Source organism: Corylus avellana, chromosome 9 (assembly GCF_965113065.1).
Source record: "Corylus avellana chromosome 9, dhCorAvel1.hap1.2, whole genome shotgun sequence".
Classification (NCBI taxonomy): domain Eukaryota; kingdom Viridiplantae; phylum Streptophyta; class Magnoliopsida; order Fagales; family Betulaceae; genus Corylus; species Corylus avellana.
The window spans coordinates 11,331,052-11,345,998 of NC_142498.1; the positions used below are offsets into that span (position 1 = coordinate 11,331,052).

The following is a 14,947-nucleotide window of genomic DNA, read 5'->3' on the forward strand; positions in this document are numbered from 1 at the left end:
AAACCCCGCCAGGACCCACCTAGGACCCCGTTGGGACCTGATCCGGACTTGTTTGAGACCTGACCGAGACCTACCTAGGACCTGATCGGGACTCGACCACGATCCGCCTGAGTGCCGACCGCGATCTTGCCGAAACTTGCCCGAGATATCACGAGCAGGTCCTGCGGGGTGCTAGGTTGGTCTCGATCATTTCCCAGTAGGACTCGGTTAGGACACCTCCAAGACCTGGCCAGGACATTTTCGCAATTTAGAGTTTAATATGATTGAATGAAAAAATATATATATAAACAAATTGTGATTTTTCGTATGCCCCAAGGTCCATAAAATATTTTCCAAGAAATCATTTTTTTAAGAAAAAGTTTTCTGCTGAAAACATTTTCTGACGAAAAACAGTTTATGTTGAAACAAACAGAGCATTAGAAAGTAAATCTCACGATTGAGTATGAAATGAGCTTCCGTTATGAGTGCGTAAGTAAACGTGTGTTTTCGCAAACATGTTAGCTATTGCCACTACCATTACATCATAAAAGTATAGTTTTGGTTTTTGAGGAATATATGTATAATCCTTGTAACAATTGCCTGTAAGTTTTGATGCAGAAAACTAATGTTGTATTTATATCATAACTATCATACATGGTCAACCCGAGATATTACCCATTCTTAGCAGAGTTAACGATGTCCTAAGAGACCTGTAATACAATACCAGTGCCCTGGCTACAGTACACTATCATTCATAACACTAACAACCCGACAAAGTCTAACCTCAAGTACCCACTAATGATGTACAACTTGTAGTGACCCGCTAATCAAACATGGTTGTGCAGGTCACAAAGAACCATTGGATCCATGGTTCATATAAACACATACACACATTTGACCATAGAATCAAGTCTATATAGTAAGCCCATGGCCATTATACTATACATAACAGTGTATGTAATACCCCCAAAACTGACATTGGTCAGCCTGGTAGGATTACTGGCAATTACCCCAGTGTAACCAATTGGTGGCTAAATGAGAAACCGCCCCTCTAAGCATCATCATAGTTAATGCATAGGAAGGAGAAATAAATCTAGAAGTCTATTAATCATTACAAGGATGAGTATAATCCTCAATACAAAGACACGAAGCAACTATCAATAACTTAAGCAAACCTGATAATAATGTGAAGATCTTTCTTAAGCAAAGTCCGTAGTGGCAACTGTGTCACTCTTTGGTTCAGAAACAGATTTCCTACAAAAGTAATAACCGCATAAGTCTAACGACCTAGTAAGTAAACCTCTCAATTGGGTATGACATAAGCCAGTTATCATTAAGCATAAATACACGTGCAATGTTGGTACACATTTGAAAGAGGTGTTGCCCCTGTTAATACACCGCAAAAGTATTATGTTGGTTTGAAAAATGGGTGGTGTACTTTTGGCGACAATCGCCTAGGAATTTTAATGTAGAAAACTAATACTTTATAGGTCATAACTATTATATATGGCCTACCCGAGATATTACCCCTTCTTAGCAGGGTTGGCGCTGTCCTGAGGGACTTGTAATACAATGCCGATACCCCGACCAGTCACTAAATAACCATTGGATCCAAGGCCCATATAACACACACATTTGACCATAGAATCAAATCTATATAGTAAGCACATGGCCATTATACAACGCATACTGGTGTACCATTTCATACAATGCATCTTATCAACCAGTTATTAAAGCAATTACCAAGTTGTACAAAAATATATGCATGCCCATATCATACGTGTGCTCAGCCAGCTGACATATCGCACGTTTTTAAGAAAAGTATTCGTAAGTGTTTACATACTTCGTGCACTCACTTGAGTCCTCTGATGAGTGCCAAATATTGCATTTTTGGACCCCTAATTTGCATTCGCTAAGCCTTTAGCTTTATTATTTTCTGATGTTTTGGTTAGTTTTGGTGTTTTAGTGATTTGCAGGTCGTTAAGAGGAAAATGCGGCTTTAAAGTGATATTTGCAACCCATTCTGGGGCTTAAGACACTTCATGGAGCATTGGTAGCAAATTAGGATCGAGCGATGATTCGCACTCGACGAGTCCCACTAAAAAGGCCATATCTAGAGTTGTATACCTTGGATTAAGGTGATCTTGGTGTCATTTGAAAACTAACTCAAAGATCTAAAAGTCATGTTTCACAAGAGTAGGTAAATTCTGACGGGAAGTGCACTCGAGCGCACGTTTAGTGCGATCGAGCGCACTTGCGCCCGCGCAGCAAAACACATGTTGCACGAGTGCGATCGAGCGCACTTGGCCGACCTGGCAGCGTTAAAACCCTAAAATTAGTTTATAAATATGATTCTTTTTCATTGTAAACGTACGGAGACGCGCCGGGGGCGCCGTTCTTGGTCGTTTTTTCGTGTTTTCTGGGTTTTTGTAGCTTGGCACTCGAATTCTTTTGTAAGTTTTTAATTTTAATGAAGTAATTTAGTTTCTTTATGATTTCTTTTGTCATGAGAGGCTAAATCTTCAACTAAGGTTGAAGATCAAGCCTCACCATTGATTAGTTTTATGTTTTCATGTTTTGTTCATACAATTCCGACCTTAATGTAATGTATGTTCGTTTCAATTCAATTATGTGACAAAATTGTGTTTGATTGTGCTGAAGTTGGATATTCATTGTGTTTTATCCGACGGATACTGTGCATCTTTTCATTTACTTTGGATATCCATTGTCTTTTGTGCAAAGCATGGATACATTGGATCTTTTGAACTAAAGTGGATATGCGTTGTTATTTATAAAATGGATGGATTCGTTGAATCTTTCAATAGGAACAATAGAACATGCATAGGTTTTAATTGTTTGTCGGATGTATCAACAAACACATGAGAATGTATGCATTAATTTAGTGAGGTGGATTCTGAAAACCTTAGTGCCCTCTTTATCTTTTAATTATTTCATTTTGTTTTAGTTTTTGTTTTCAATTTCAAATGCATGACAAACTTCGGAACTAGGTTAAAATAGGATTAGTTTAGATAAGAATTAGTTTTCACAACACAATTCCCTGTAGATCGACCTCACACTTGCACACGCTGTACTGCACACGACTCGTGCGCTTGCGAGTACAGTTAAATTTGTACATCATCCTCCGACATCACAAATCTCTGCTATAACGAAATACAACATATTGTTATCCGCAATAATAGAGAAATCTTTCGAGTATGGTACTAAGTCCTATCTAAAAAAAATGGTCTCTTAACCCTAATATTCACATTTGGAGCTAAGGGGCGGATGCCTTGCTTCCTAGTCGAACACTCTGGCTTGAGAGCGAACGTTCGGCCAGTGAGTTACGTGTCTTGTTCAAAAGCTTCAAACTATGTTTTGAGGCTTCTATTAAAACTAAGGGTTGATATATCTCATCCTAGGCTATTGTTGTGCAAATTTATTTAACTCGCAAGTGCACGAATCAATTGTAGTTAATGGATTGCAAGCGCGAGGTCGAACCCATAGGGAATTGTATTCTTGAAAGCAATTTTAAATATAAATTAATTAAACCCTAATCTAGTTTCAAATTTTTGAGAGATTTTTTTGTTTGAATGAAAAAGTAAAAGCATGAGCAATTTAAAGTGATTGAAATCTTTTGACGAAGCACTAAGGTTTCGGAATCCGCACTCACAAATTCATAACAACATACTTTTATGATCTATAATATTCTCCAAAGTTTTCACATATAAATCTTAAGTTTGTTTTACTATTGCTTCAAAGAATTAATCAAAAGATCCCATGTATCCATTCATAACCCAAATCATAAAAGAAATCCAATATTCGATCAAATCATTAACTGTATCCGTAAATCACAAGAAAATATCCAATCTGTATCAAAACATCAATTGTATCTAGAGAATAAATGACAGGGGAAATCCAATTTTTAACAAAGAAAACCAAGCAATCAATTGTATTGAATAATCTTAAATCATCAAATGTATCCTTGAATCACAAAAGATATCCAAGAGTTATTCAATCCAATTGATTAGAAGTAAAACAATAGAGCAATTAAACCATTAAATTGGGAAATATTACATACATGAAACAAAGTTGCTAATCATAAGTGAGGCTTCATCTTCAACCTTAGTTGAAGGTTTAGCCTCTCATGTTATTGAAAGACAAAACAAAATTGATTGAATTCATAATGTAAAATCGAGTACTTACAAATAAGAATCACAAAGTAGAGATTCAAAAGTTAGGAAAACCTTAAACTCTCTTCTTTCTCCTCTGTAATCTTCAAATTCGTAGCCCCCTTCAACTAATTTGATAACTCCCTATTTATAGACCTAAAACTTAGGGTTTTACAAGTTGAAATCAGATAAAATTCGTCCAGGTTTGTACCCTTTTATTGCGGGACGATTTTTGAATAGTCAAAGTCCGAATTAGGAAAATCCTATTTCACAATGAATTGTATTATTTTGAGTTAGCTTTCCAACGCCACTTGAATCACCTCAATCGGATATATGAACAAAAAGTTATGGTCAAAATACTGAGACGTGCAGAATCTGAATTTGAATCCAATTCGAAATTTTATCCAATCTTATCATAAATCCGATTTAACCATTTCTTGGATTTGGTTAAACTTAACCACATCATCTAGGTCTTCTCAAAGTATGTTTTCTTCCAAAAAGTAGTTTTTCTTCAACACCTACAAAATACTAAAACACAAAACTAACACAGAACATCAGATAATAACACAGCTAAAGGATTAATACAAGTAAATTAAGGGGTCCAAATATGCAATATTTGGCACACATCAGCTACTAAGTAGGCACATGCAAAATACATATCATGTTATCATGCAACTCAAAGCGATAAAATGAGGATTTAAAGCTCTTTCAAAACCCACTTGGCTCTTTCAAAGAAATCGGTGTGAGGGCTTGTCAAAAAATCTTTAAACTTGCAATACTAGTAACAATAATAAAAAGACCATGGAATGGGTAAGAAGATTACCTTAGAAGATGGCAAAAACACCAAGCTTTCTTCCTCTCTCTCTCTTTCTCTCTCTCTCTCTAAGTCACTTCTCACACTAGGGTTAGGGTTTCTCTGAGGTTCGGGGAGGTTGAGGGTCGAAGGCATATCTTATATAGGAGCTTAGGGTGTGCCTTGCTCTGAAAAAGTGGAGAATGGGTTAAAATTGTTTTTTAGGGTGTCAGCGAACGTTCGGGTACTATAGGGCGAGCATTCGGGTACTATTACACGTTAGATAAAAGAGTTTAGGCGTACGTTCTGGGGTATTGCCCACTGGGTCAAAGACTGGTCAAAGAACGTTCATATGGTCCCCTAGCGAACGTTCGTAGTTAAGTTAAAGGGCGAACGTTCGTGTGGTCCCTAGCGAACGTTCGGTCAAAGAGTGGGATTTCTAGATTTGGCTTGGAAACTTCTAGGAGATGGGCTACTCACAAGGGTTTTAGGTCTTTTTGTTTTCTAACTATGTTTTATGAAAGCACTAATCGTTTTCATAGTGAGTCATTAATCTTTTAAAACGGGTGTTTTTATCAGGGTATTACAGTGTACCACGTCATGCAATGCATTTTATTAATCAATTATTAAGGCACTTACCTAATTATATGAAAAGTAAATATGCTCATATCGTACGCGTGCTAGTCAGTTAACATATCGCACGTTTTTATGAAAATCGGCCGTAAGTATTTACTTACCTCGTACGCTCATTCAAATCTTCAAACAACATGGTCTAGTGTTACACGCAGCACTAGAGGACCTATTGAAAACACATAGAGACAACTAATTCCAAGGCCACCAAACCCTAATTCCACCCCTTCTCGACACTGCTTGAACGTTCTGGCTTATGGTTGAACATTCGAACAGAATGCAGAGAACGTTTGGTGAAAATGTCAAAATGCATGCAAAGCATTATGTAACAAATACCCTCTTAGGTTCTTAATAGATTCATGCAAACATAGTAAACAATAATACTAATACACATGCAAGCCTAAGAAAGCAAGAGGTGTTTTGAATTTCGAAAATTGTTTTTCTTTTTAAGAAAAATAAAAGCACAAACTTATCATGGCACTCTAAAACTTTGTAAGAAGCATGAAAATCATAATAACAATATAAAAGCCAAATTAATATAGGGGGTTTACCTTGAAAATGGAAAATACTTCAAAATCTTCTCCTTCTTTCTCTAAAATCTATTTCTCACTCTAGGATTAGGGCTTCTGGTGCAAGGGATGAAGTATGGGGCTAGGAGGGGTGATATTTATAGGAGGGGCGTGCATAAAGCTGAAAAGGAGGATAATGGGTTAAAATTGCTTTTTAGACTGTAATCGAATGTTCGGTGTACTATTACACGATTCTAGGGTTGCAGGTCGAACGTTCAGCGTGGTTTGTGGTCAAACGTTCGTCCAGAAGCTAAAGTAAGGTTTTTTTGGCTGTTTTTCAAATAAAGAGTTTTAAAACACTTTTGCAATTAATGGATCATTATGAAATTATTAAACAAAAATGGTTGCTTTTAAGTAGTGGTATTTTCTTTTTGGGTTTTGATATTTTGGGGCATCACACATGTAGAAGAAACTACGTCTTATATTATCAAAACGTTAACCCAAGCTTAAACCAAGATTAAAGCTAACAACACCAATATAAACTCAAACCTACTAGCTAAGCTATGAAAAACACATAGCCAGCATAACAACTAGGTAAAGAACAAGTTAGGCTAAGACGATTATCTCCTTGAAGCAAAGCCTCAATGAAATCTCTCTTTCCCCTTCAAACATTCTCACACAAACTCACTCAAAACAGAGGTTTCATTGGGCAACATGGGTGAAATGAGGCTTAAGGGTTGAGTGGGGGTATTTATTGGGTTCGAAAAGCTAAGGATGCTGCTTTCATAATTATGTAGATAGTTGAACATTCAGCGTACTATTACCCAATGATTTTAAGATTGCAAGTTGAATGTTCAATGATCCCCTGTCAAATGTTCGGTGTACTATTACCCAATGGTTCTAGGGTTGTAGGTCGAATGTTCGATGGTCTCTTGTCAAACATTCGGTAAGGACCAAAAGTTTTTTTTTTTTTTAAAAAAAAAAACTCTTATTCCCAATGAACCCTAATAAACCTAGTAATTCTATTAACCCTTCCACTTATGAAATAAATCTGTCTTCCTAGAAATGGAAACATAAAGTAGTGCTAACTCCAAAACAAAGGACTCAGGCAGGAGCATAACCGTTGTGATACCCTTCAACCTTATTTGAACTCCTAATGCAAAGGACACAGATAGGAGCATGACCATAGTGATGCCTTTTAACCCTACCCAAATTTCTGCTAGGTAATGACAACAATTAGGAACGACAACAACAATAAGGAAGTTGAAGCTGGGAGTCCTAGGAGCTCGTTGGAGGGGCATGTGAGGAGGGCGGAGCTTGCAAGGATTTACAGATAAATCCAAATCCATGAACCTCTACAAATCCAAAAATCAGCCTGAGAGGGAGAGCAGAAAATGGATGGTGGGCAGCACGGCAGCAAGCAATGGGGTAGAGAGGGCGATTGGGCTGCAAGAGTGGTGTTTGGAGAGAATGAAAAAAGACAACAAGGAGGAGAAAGAAAAACAAGGAAGAGAAACGAGGGGAAAGGGAGGAGGGAGGGAAGAAATCCATCCCTCCTCCCTTAAGAGACCACCAGAGGTGGAGAAAAGCCCTCACTAAGGAGGTGGACAAACCTTACTCTTAGAGAGAAGGTGGAGAGTCTCTCTCTAGAAGAGAGAGATGGGTTTAAGCAATAAGCTCTTGATTTTGTTTAAGATTTTGATTATGATTTTGATTAATTTACTCCTTGATGATGAATGCTAACAATGGGTTTGAGCTTATCTTATTGTTACTAAAAAGATGACGCTTCTTAATTTGAAGTTTTTTTTTTTTTTTTTTTTTAAGGAAAAGTACAACATTCCCTTTACATTACCATCCAAATGACAATATCTAATTCCAAACTTTAGATTGCAACAATGGCCCTCAGCCATTCCTCTCAAACTATTAAAAATTGCCAATTGTTCTCCTTCCCTTCCCAATGACAAGATTACTTTTAATAAATTTTTTAATTTTTCAAAAAAATTGAAAAAAAAAAAATATCATTGCTAGAAGAAGGGGTGGTCGAGTCACCCATTTGGCAAAAGGTGGTGGTCGTAGTACCCCCTAGCCATTTTTTTTTTTTGGGGGGGTGATTTGGCCTTCCCATATTTGACTAAAGTGGGGGTGGCTTGAGCACTTGACTAATAGGGCTGACAATATGTGACACGACCTGCGAATCCGACACGAAGTTACTGGGTTTGGGTTTACTCTTAACGGGTTTTGGCAACAAACGGGTTTTTTTTTTGGGGGGAGGGGGGTGATTTGGCCATCCCATATTTGACTAAAGAGGGGTGGCTTGAGCACTTGACTAATAGGGCTGGCAATATGTGACACGACCTGCGAATCCGACACGAAGTTACTGGGTTTGGGTTTACTCTTAACGGGTTTTGGTAACAAACGGGTCAACCCGTTTATTTTGTTTCTGGCTAGTCAACCCCGTTTATTTTGTTTCTAGCTGGTCAACCCGCGGGTGATCCGCCACACCCGTTTAAATTCTTAAAAAAAAGAAAGAAAAAGAAAAAACCCTAGCCTACCTTTCTTTCTCCCTCTCACTCTTAGCCCCTATCTCTCTCTCTCTCTCTCTCTCTCTCCACCGCCGATCACCTCCCTCTCTCGCCCCGCCGCCGCATCCCTCTCCCCCAGCTCTCGTATCGTGTCTGGGTTGGAGATTTATGTTAACCGGGTGGCGGGTCATTAGGGTCGTAAACGGGTCAACCCGTTTTGCCAGCCCTACTTGTTATTCCAACAATGGTTTTTCGTTTTTTTTTTTTTTTAATTTTAGTTTTTAGTTTTTTAAAAAAGCAAATTTGTAAGGTCATTTTTGTCTTTTTATTAGCGTAAAGACATTGACAATTTTTGGTAATTTGAAAGAAACATTGCAATCTAAAGTTTTGGTAGACATTACCAATTAAGTTAATAATTTGAGGGGATATGTGAACTTTCTCTTAACCACTCCCTTTATGAGGTGACTAATTTGGAATTAATCACCATGTTAGCTTTAATTAATTAATATATTGAAAGAGGAGACCCTTGGGACTATGGAACTTGGACCACAAGAAATTCTATTTTTATCCAACACTTTCAATCTTTGTTAAAAAAAAAAAAAAAAAAAAAAATTACATTCTCATTGAAAAATATTTGTGAAATAAAATTATAGTATATAACATTACTTGAATCGACGTTCTTTAAAATCTCAACTCTTTTTTTTTTTTAATTAAAAAATAGAAATTTTGTTTTATGACTTCATTATTTACCATATTTATCACATCATTATTTTGTACAGGAAAGTGATAAATATAGTAAATATTAGAGTGATCAATAACTTTTACATAAAAGTAACAAGAAATCTGCAGGCTGCAGCAGTATGTGTGAGTTGTGACCGTTCACAAACCACGGACTACTGCATGAGCCCATGTGACCACCGCAAACCTCTCTCTCTCTCACACTAATTTATTTGAATATGTAAAAACAAATACTCCAAATAAAACCCGAAGAATCTGGTTTGTAGTAAAAATAAGGCAATTTTTAAATATCCGCATTTGACAATAATTTTGATTTAACAATTATTAAACTAACACCTATGGATTAGTGTTGCCTGGGATCGTGCATACATTAATTCCATCGTCGACTCTAACAACTCTTAATATTTAAACTCAAACCTATTAAAATTTGAGAAGACCTGCACCAATTTCTAAGCTTTTAAATTAGACCTGCTATTTTTTTTAACTTTTATTATTTTTTTCAATTTTTTTTTTTTTTTTTTAAAAAAAATTTACTATTGAATAGGTGAAACTTTGAAAAAAAATATATATATATATAAATAAACTTAGACGAGAGTTTGAACACCAGAAGGAAAAATATATAAGCATGTGACCGTTTCTACCATCTAAATGGCTGTAATTTATTTGGTTGTGTATAGAGAAATGATAGAAATTTCTTTCAAATCGGTCTGGAGGAAATATTCTCCAACTCATGTAAAATAGTACGTATCAAGTGTCTATAAATATTTAAAATGTATATTAAATTTTTAACCTCATTAATAGCAGTTTACTAACTTAGACTAAATTTAATATGCATTTTAAATGTTTATAGATACTTGGCACTATTGTACATGGGTTTGAGGATATTTGTTGCAGACTAATTTACAGAAAATTTATGTCCATATAAAAATGCTATGAGTTAATATTTTTTCACATTAAATTTGTGAATATAAGTCAATGGTGGACCCCACAAATTTAATGGTTGATTTATTAACTTTGTAAGAGCATTCCTAGTAGCCTCACCAAATTTTACGTACCAAAATACACTTTTGGTTATTTTAACAACTCACTTTTTTAGAGCACCCCACCAGCCTCACTATTTTAACAATCCATTTTCACTATTCAATTTAAATGTTCTTTTTCAAATATTTGTTTATTCTTTTTTTTTTTTTTTAACTATTAAAGGAAAAGAGAAAAATGAATTGTTTAATCAATAGGTGAGTGAATAGTAAATTTTTAAATTTTGTGAATACTGTTCACCTTACTACCTTTTTTTTTTTTTTTTGGCTGAAAAATGGATATTTAGGCTATTTTAATTAAATTGCCTCACCAAAATAATTAAAAAATGATTTTGGTGATGCTGCAAGGAGTGTTATAAGAGAATATGAATCAAATATAAAAAACTTATTAACTATTAGCATTTCTTACATTTCTCTATTTTACAACATTGAATAGTAATTTGAGACATTAGGTAAAAACACCAAATACAATAGAAATGAAAACAACATATCTTTAGTTCAAATCATTCTCATAGACTTTTCCATTTATTCTAACTCAAAGCCCACCACCTACCATCGAACTCTTTACCCACCTCCGAGCCCCTGACATTGGAGAGGCCTTTGAATTTGTCGATGTGTATTTTGTCAAGAGAATAAAAATTATTGAGAGCCCCTATGGTCAAGAACTTCTGCAAACCACCATTTTTATAGTACCCAATCACCATTTGACACATCATCCATTTAACAAAAATGCAAAAAATGAAAGTGAGATCACCCACACCAAATCAAAACCCGTTTCTAATGTCCCAAAATTCGTTTCTAATGCTTCAAAACTTGATTTTAGATTCAAAACAGAAACCTAGAAGTAAAATGTTTACTCTTTAAAGATTTTATCACCCTAAAGGCCTAAACCGGTGGCTCACGGTGCCGGAGAAACGCCGAAAAGGATGGGTCACGGTCAGACCCAGCTATGGGTGACCCAGCCGTGAGATTCTCTAAACCTCTCTCTCTCTTTTGAGCTCAAATCTAATGTGGCGTGGTGCATTTTATTTTTGTGCATTTTTTGAGTTTTTACTTATGTGTCAGTTAAGGATTGAAAGTTGTATGGTTTTAAGGAGCCTCTTGACCAAAGTTTAACTCAAAATTATTTAGTGTAAATAGTTATATTATTTTATGATGTTAATTAAAATTATTCTTAATAATGTCTAAATTATCCGCAGAAAATATATAGGGATAATTCTGTGGAAGCAACTTCTAACCGCCTACCACTACCGGATTTGCGGTCGGAGTAAACGATGTAGAAATCTTGCCTGCGCGTTGGAAATTCAAAAAATATGATAAACATTCTCCGAAATGCCTATTTTACCCTGTTTTCTCTGAATTTCATGTACATCTAATCATATAATAATCCCCTCACGCACCTCAATACTTCAATTTTGATGTCTACGCGCATATATATATATTCGATAATGAGTCAATTAAAAGTAAATAAATAAAAAAACTCGACTGGTGAAAAAAGGTAAAAAGATTTTAATCAAATTTTGGTTTAATTCAAGAAAATATCACATTATTTGGTATCATATAAAAGAAAGTCTAAACGACGTTTTCGTGTCCCTTCAACTTATTTTTTTCATTATTTTTTTTTAAAAAAAAACATATTTTTCCCATTATTCCCAGGGATTTGTTTGGCACATGGCAAAAGATATTGTCCAAATTTCACATATATTATGAGTACGTTGACACACACTCGTGACATAGTTGGAGGCTCAACCTTGATTAATATAAACAAATCATGTGAGTGTTTACTTCTACTTGATTTGTCTAATTAATCCCACGGACCACCTCCATATATTGTTGGTCCAAATTCAAATCCCTAAATAAAATCGGTGCTTAATTATACAATAAACAATTCATATATTACAAGTTTACTTATGTCTTAATTGCTTAATTAATTGCTTATGTGTACATACATGGCTTCTTCTCATTACTCACAAACAAATTTGTCTAATTATCGTTTTTTTTTTTTGGAAATGCTATTTCATATTATGTGGTACATCTCTGATCTCCCGTTCATCTTTTGTTCAAATCAACTAATAAATCTGTAGAGTTCACAGGTGGGTATTATAAATCTAATAATTAATTTAGAAAAAGATGAATTGAAATGAACATAAAATATACTACAAAATATGAAATAATATTTCTCTTTTTTTCTTTGTCTCACTTGGCTGCATGCTAGAGGGCCTATCAAGATAGAGTTAGGTATCACTTTCATGTAAGGTTGCTAATTCCTGCATGAAAACACCCTTCTTTTATTTTTATTTTTATTGTTTATTTCAACTTAAAACCTAAATTAAACTCCATCTCGTTTTCAAATATTTTGACATATAAGCCCTTTAAAAGTCAAGTCTCATGCAATCATGAAAAAAAACAGAAAACAAAAATTAAAAAAAGACCTGAATTATGGAAAATTTTTGGTTTTTCAGAAGTAGCCAAGTTAGGCTAAGCAGCTCAAAGAAAAATTAAGAACATAAAAAGAGTCTATGAAATGGAAAATAAAGTTAGGAAAAATTACCCCCTAGAAAAACTAGGAAAATTAAAAAAAAAAAAAAAAAAAAAAAAAAAAAAAAAATTCAAACTCTCCTAACTCTAGCTACCGCGCTAGATCAGCTGCCTGAAGTCGGGGCCCACGTGTTGGTGAATCAAATAATCGTCACCGTTGGATACGTTGAACACCATATCCTGATGGTGAATGAACGGCTGCTGATGCTGGGTCCGCACCATTTCCTTCTGGCGCCGAAGCTCCAGCACCTTCCGATGTGAGTTGGAGTGCTTTGTCAGCATAAAAGTTGGGCTCGCCGCAGGCCGATACTCCGGCACTAACCGCCCCGACTTGTACCGGACCCCGCACGCATTGCAAAGCGTTTTCGGGCCCAGGGGCCCAGTCCGCCACTGGGGCGTCTTGTCCGTGGCGCAATGCAGGCATTTCCGCCCTTCTCCGGCGAGGCCGTCCTGGCAGCAGTACTCCTTCTTCTTCGGGAAGTCTTTCACGGTCTTCTTTCCCGAGTTGGGATGTCCCGAGATGACGACGTCGGCGTCGGACGTGTTTTGAGAGAGCACGAGGAGGCGGGAATTCCAGTTGCATGGGGCGGCACGGGAGCGCTTGCTTCGTGCCTTGGCTGGGACCGACATTTCGGGGTGGAATATCGGGGTGTTTCGGTTGGGCTCCCGGCTCGTTTCGGAGGCTTCGTCGGTCCGGGCTTTCATGCCGGATATCAGCTGCAGCTTCTGCAGGTCCTCGCTGGAGAACGACTCCTCCACGAAGTTCGATAGCCATTCCAGCTCTGCTAAATCGTCGTACTGTCAAAATAAATGCCGTTATTTATTATTATTATTATTATTATTATTATTATTATTATTATTTTCTTATTTTTCGAAAACCGAATGGCGTAAAGGGTTTGTTATCTTTGATAAAGAGAGTGAAGCCATTTTACGACCTACTTTCTGCAAATTTTCAACCCCACAACTCTAACCACTCTGTGTAGCTGCATCGGAAATTGGGTAAAAGCCAAAAAAAAAGAAGCTAAATTTAACGGGAATGCGTAGATTGATATATATATATATAGTCAGCATATAATTCATGGAAGCAGGAAATTAATTAAGGAAGATATGATTTTTATGATAGCATTACAATTCTGTCTGTCCCTCTCACGTAATGACATGTATTGTTTTCATAATTAAGGTAGTGAATATTACCGGGACGCAGAGGTCGCTGGAAAAATGTCCGTCGCCGAAATTCCGGCACCCCATATCGCCCACAAAATTGGGGTCGCCCCCAGAAAACGAGGACGAATTGCAGCTGTCGACGACGGTGAGCGTGGAAGAATCAATGGAGTTTCCAGTGGCCGTGTCGAAAGCACCGTCGGCATTGACTGCGTCGTCGTCGTCGTTGGAAAAGTCGAGGAGGTCCTCCACGATGAAGTTATTATCCGTTGAGTGACGCTTTTCCGGCGCGTATTGTGGGCAAAGCTCAGGTGCTTCCATAGGTCTTCGTTCTCCCTTAAGGCCAAAACAAAGGAGATGGATTCAGTGAGTTAAAGTGTATGAAGATGGAAGAGAGAGAGAGAGAGAGAGAGAGAGAGAGAGAGAGAGAGAAAGTGTGAGAAGTTGTGGTTTTGTGGAGAGAGAGGGTTTATTTGCGTTTGAAGGGGACAGGAGGACAGCTAAAATGGAGGATTTTGACGAGGAAAACGAAAGTTATTTGAAATTAAAAAAAAAAAAAGCGAAAAAAGTGATAAATAAGTGAATAAAAAAATAAATATAAAGAGGCTTTAATTGTGCTAAAAGAAACCAGAGGGAATTACTTTATCACCCTTGTGTTAGTCTTAAATGAGCCTTCTCTTCCATTACTAACCTCATTAATGGAACCCAAGAAGCAACTTGCAATCTGATGTGGCGTTATGTAATTAGTTAAAAAACGCAATCAGCATAATGACTTTTGGGTATTAACGGGTGGACAGGGGCAATGTGTTTGAAGGTCAGGAGGGTAAATACGCATTTAAAAACCGTGCGTCATGAATAAGACAAATTGTAA

The 14,947-nt window shown here is 36.6% G+C and overlaps 1 protein-coding gene across 1 annotated transcript; it reads right to left on the minus strand.

The window, feature by feature from the left end:
• Window positions 1-12,969: 12,969 nt before the first annotated feature.
• Window positions 12,970-14,494, minus strand: GATA9 (GATA transcription factor 9). The gene is made up of 2 exons (XM_059605295.2): window positions 14,110-14,494; window positions 12,970-13,713 (listed from the first exon to the last, which is right to left on the minus strand). Exons 1-2 carry the CDS (start codon window positions 14,395-14,397, stop codon window positions 13,015-13,017), a joined length of 987 nt encoding a protein of 328 aa, XP_059461278.2. The 5' UTR covers window positions 14,398-14,494; the 3' UTR covers window positions 12,970-13,014.
• Window positions 14,495-14,947: the final 453 nt, after the last annotated feature.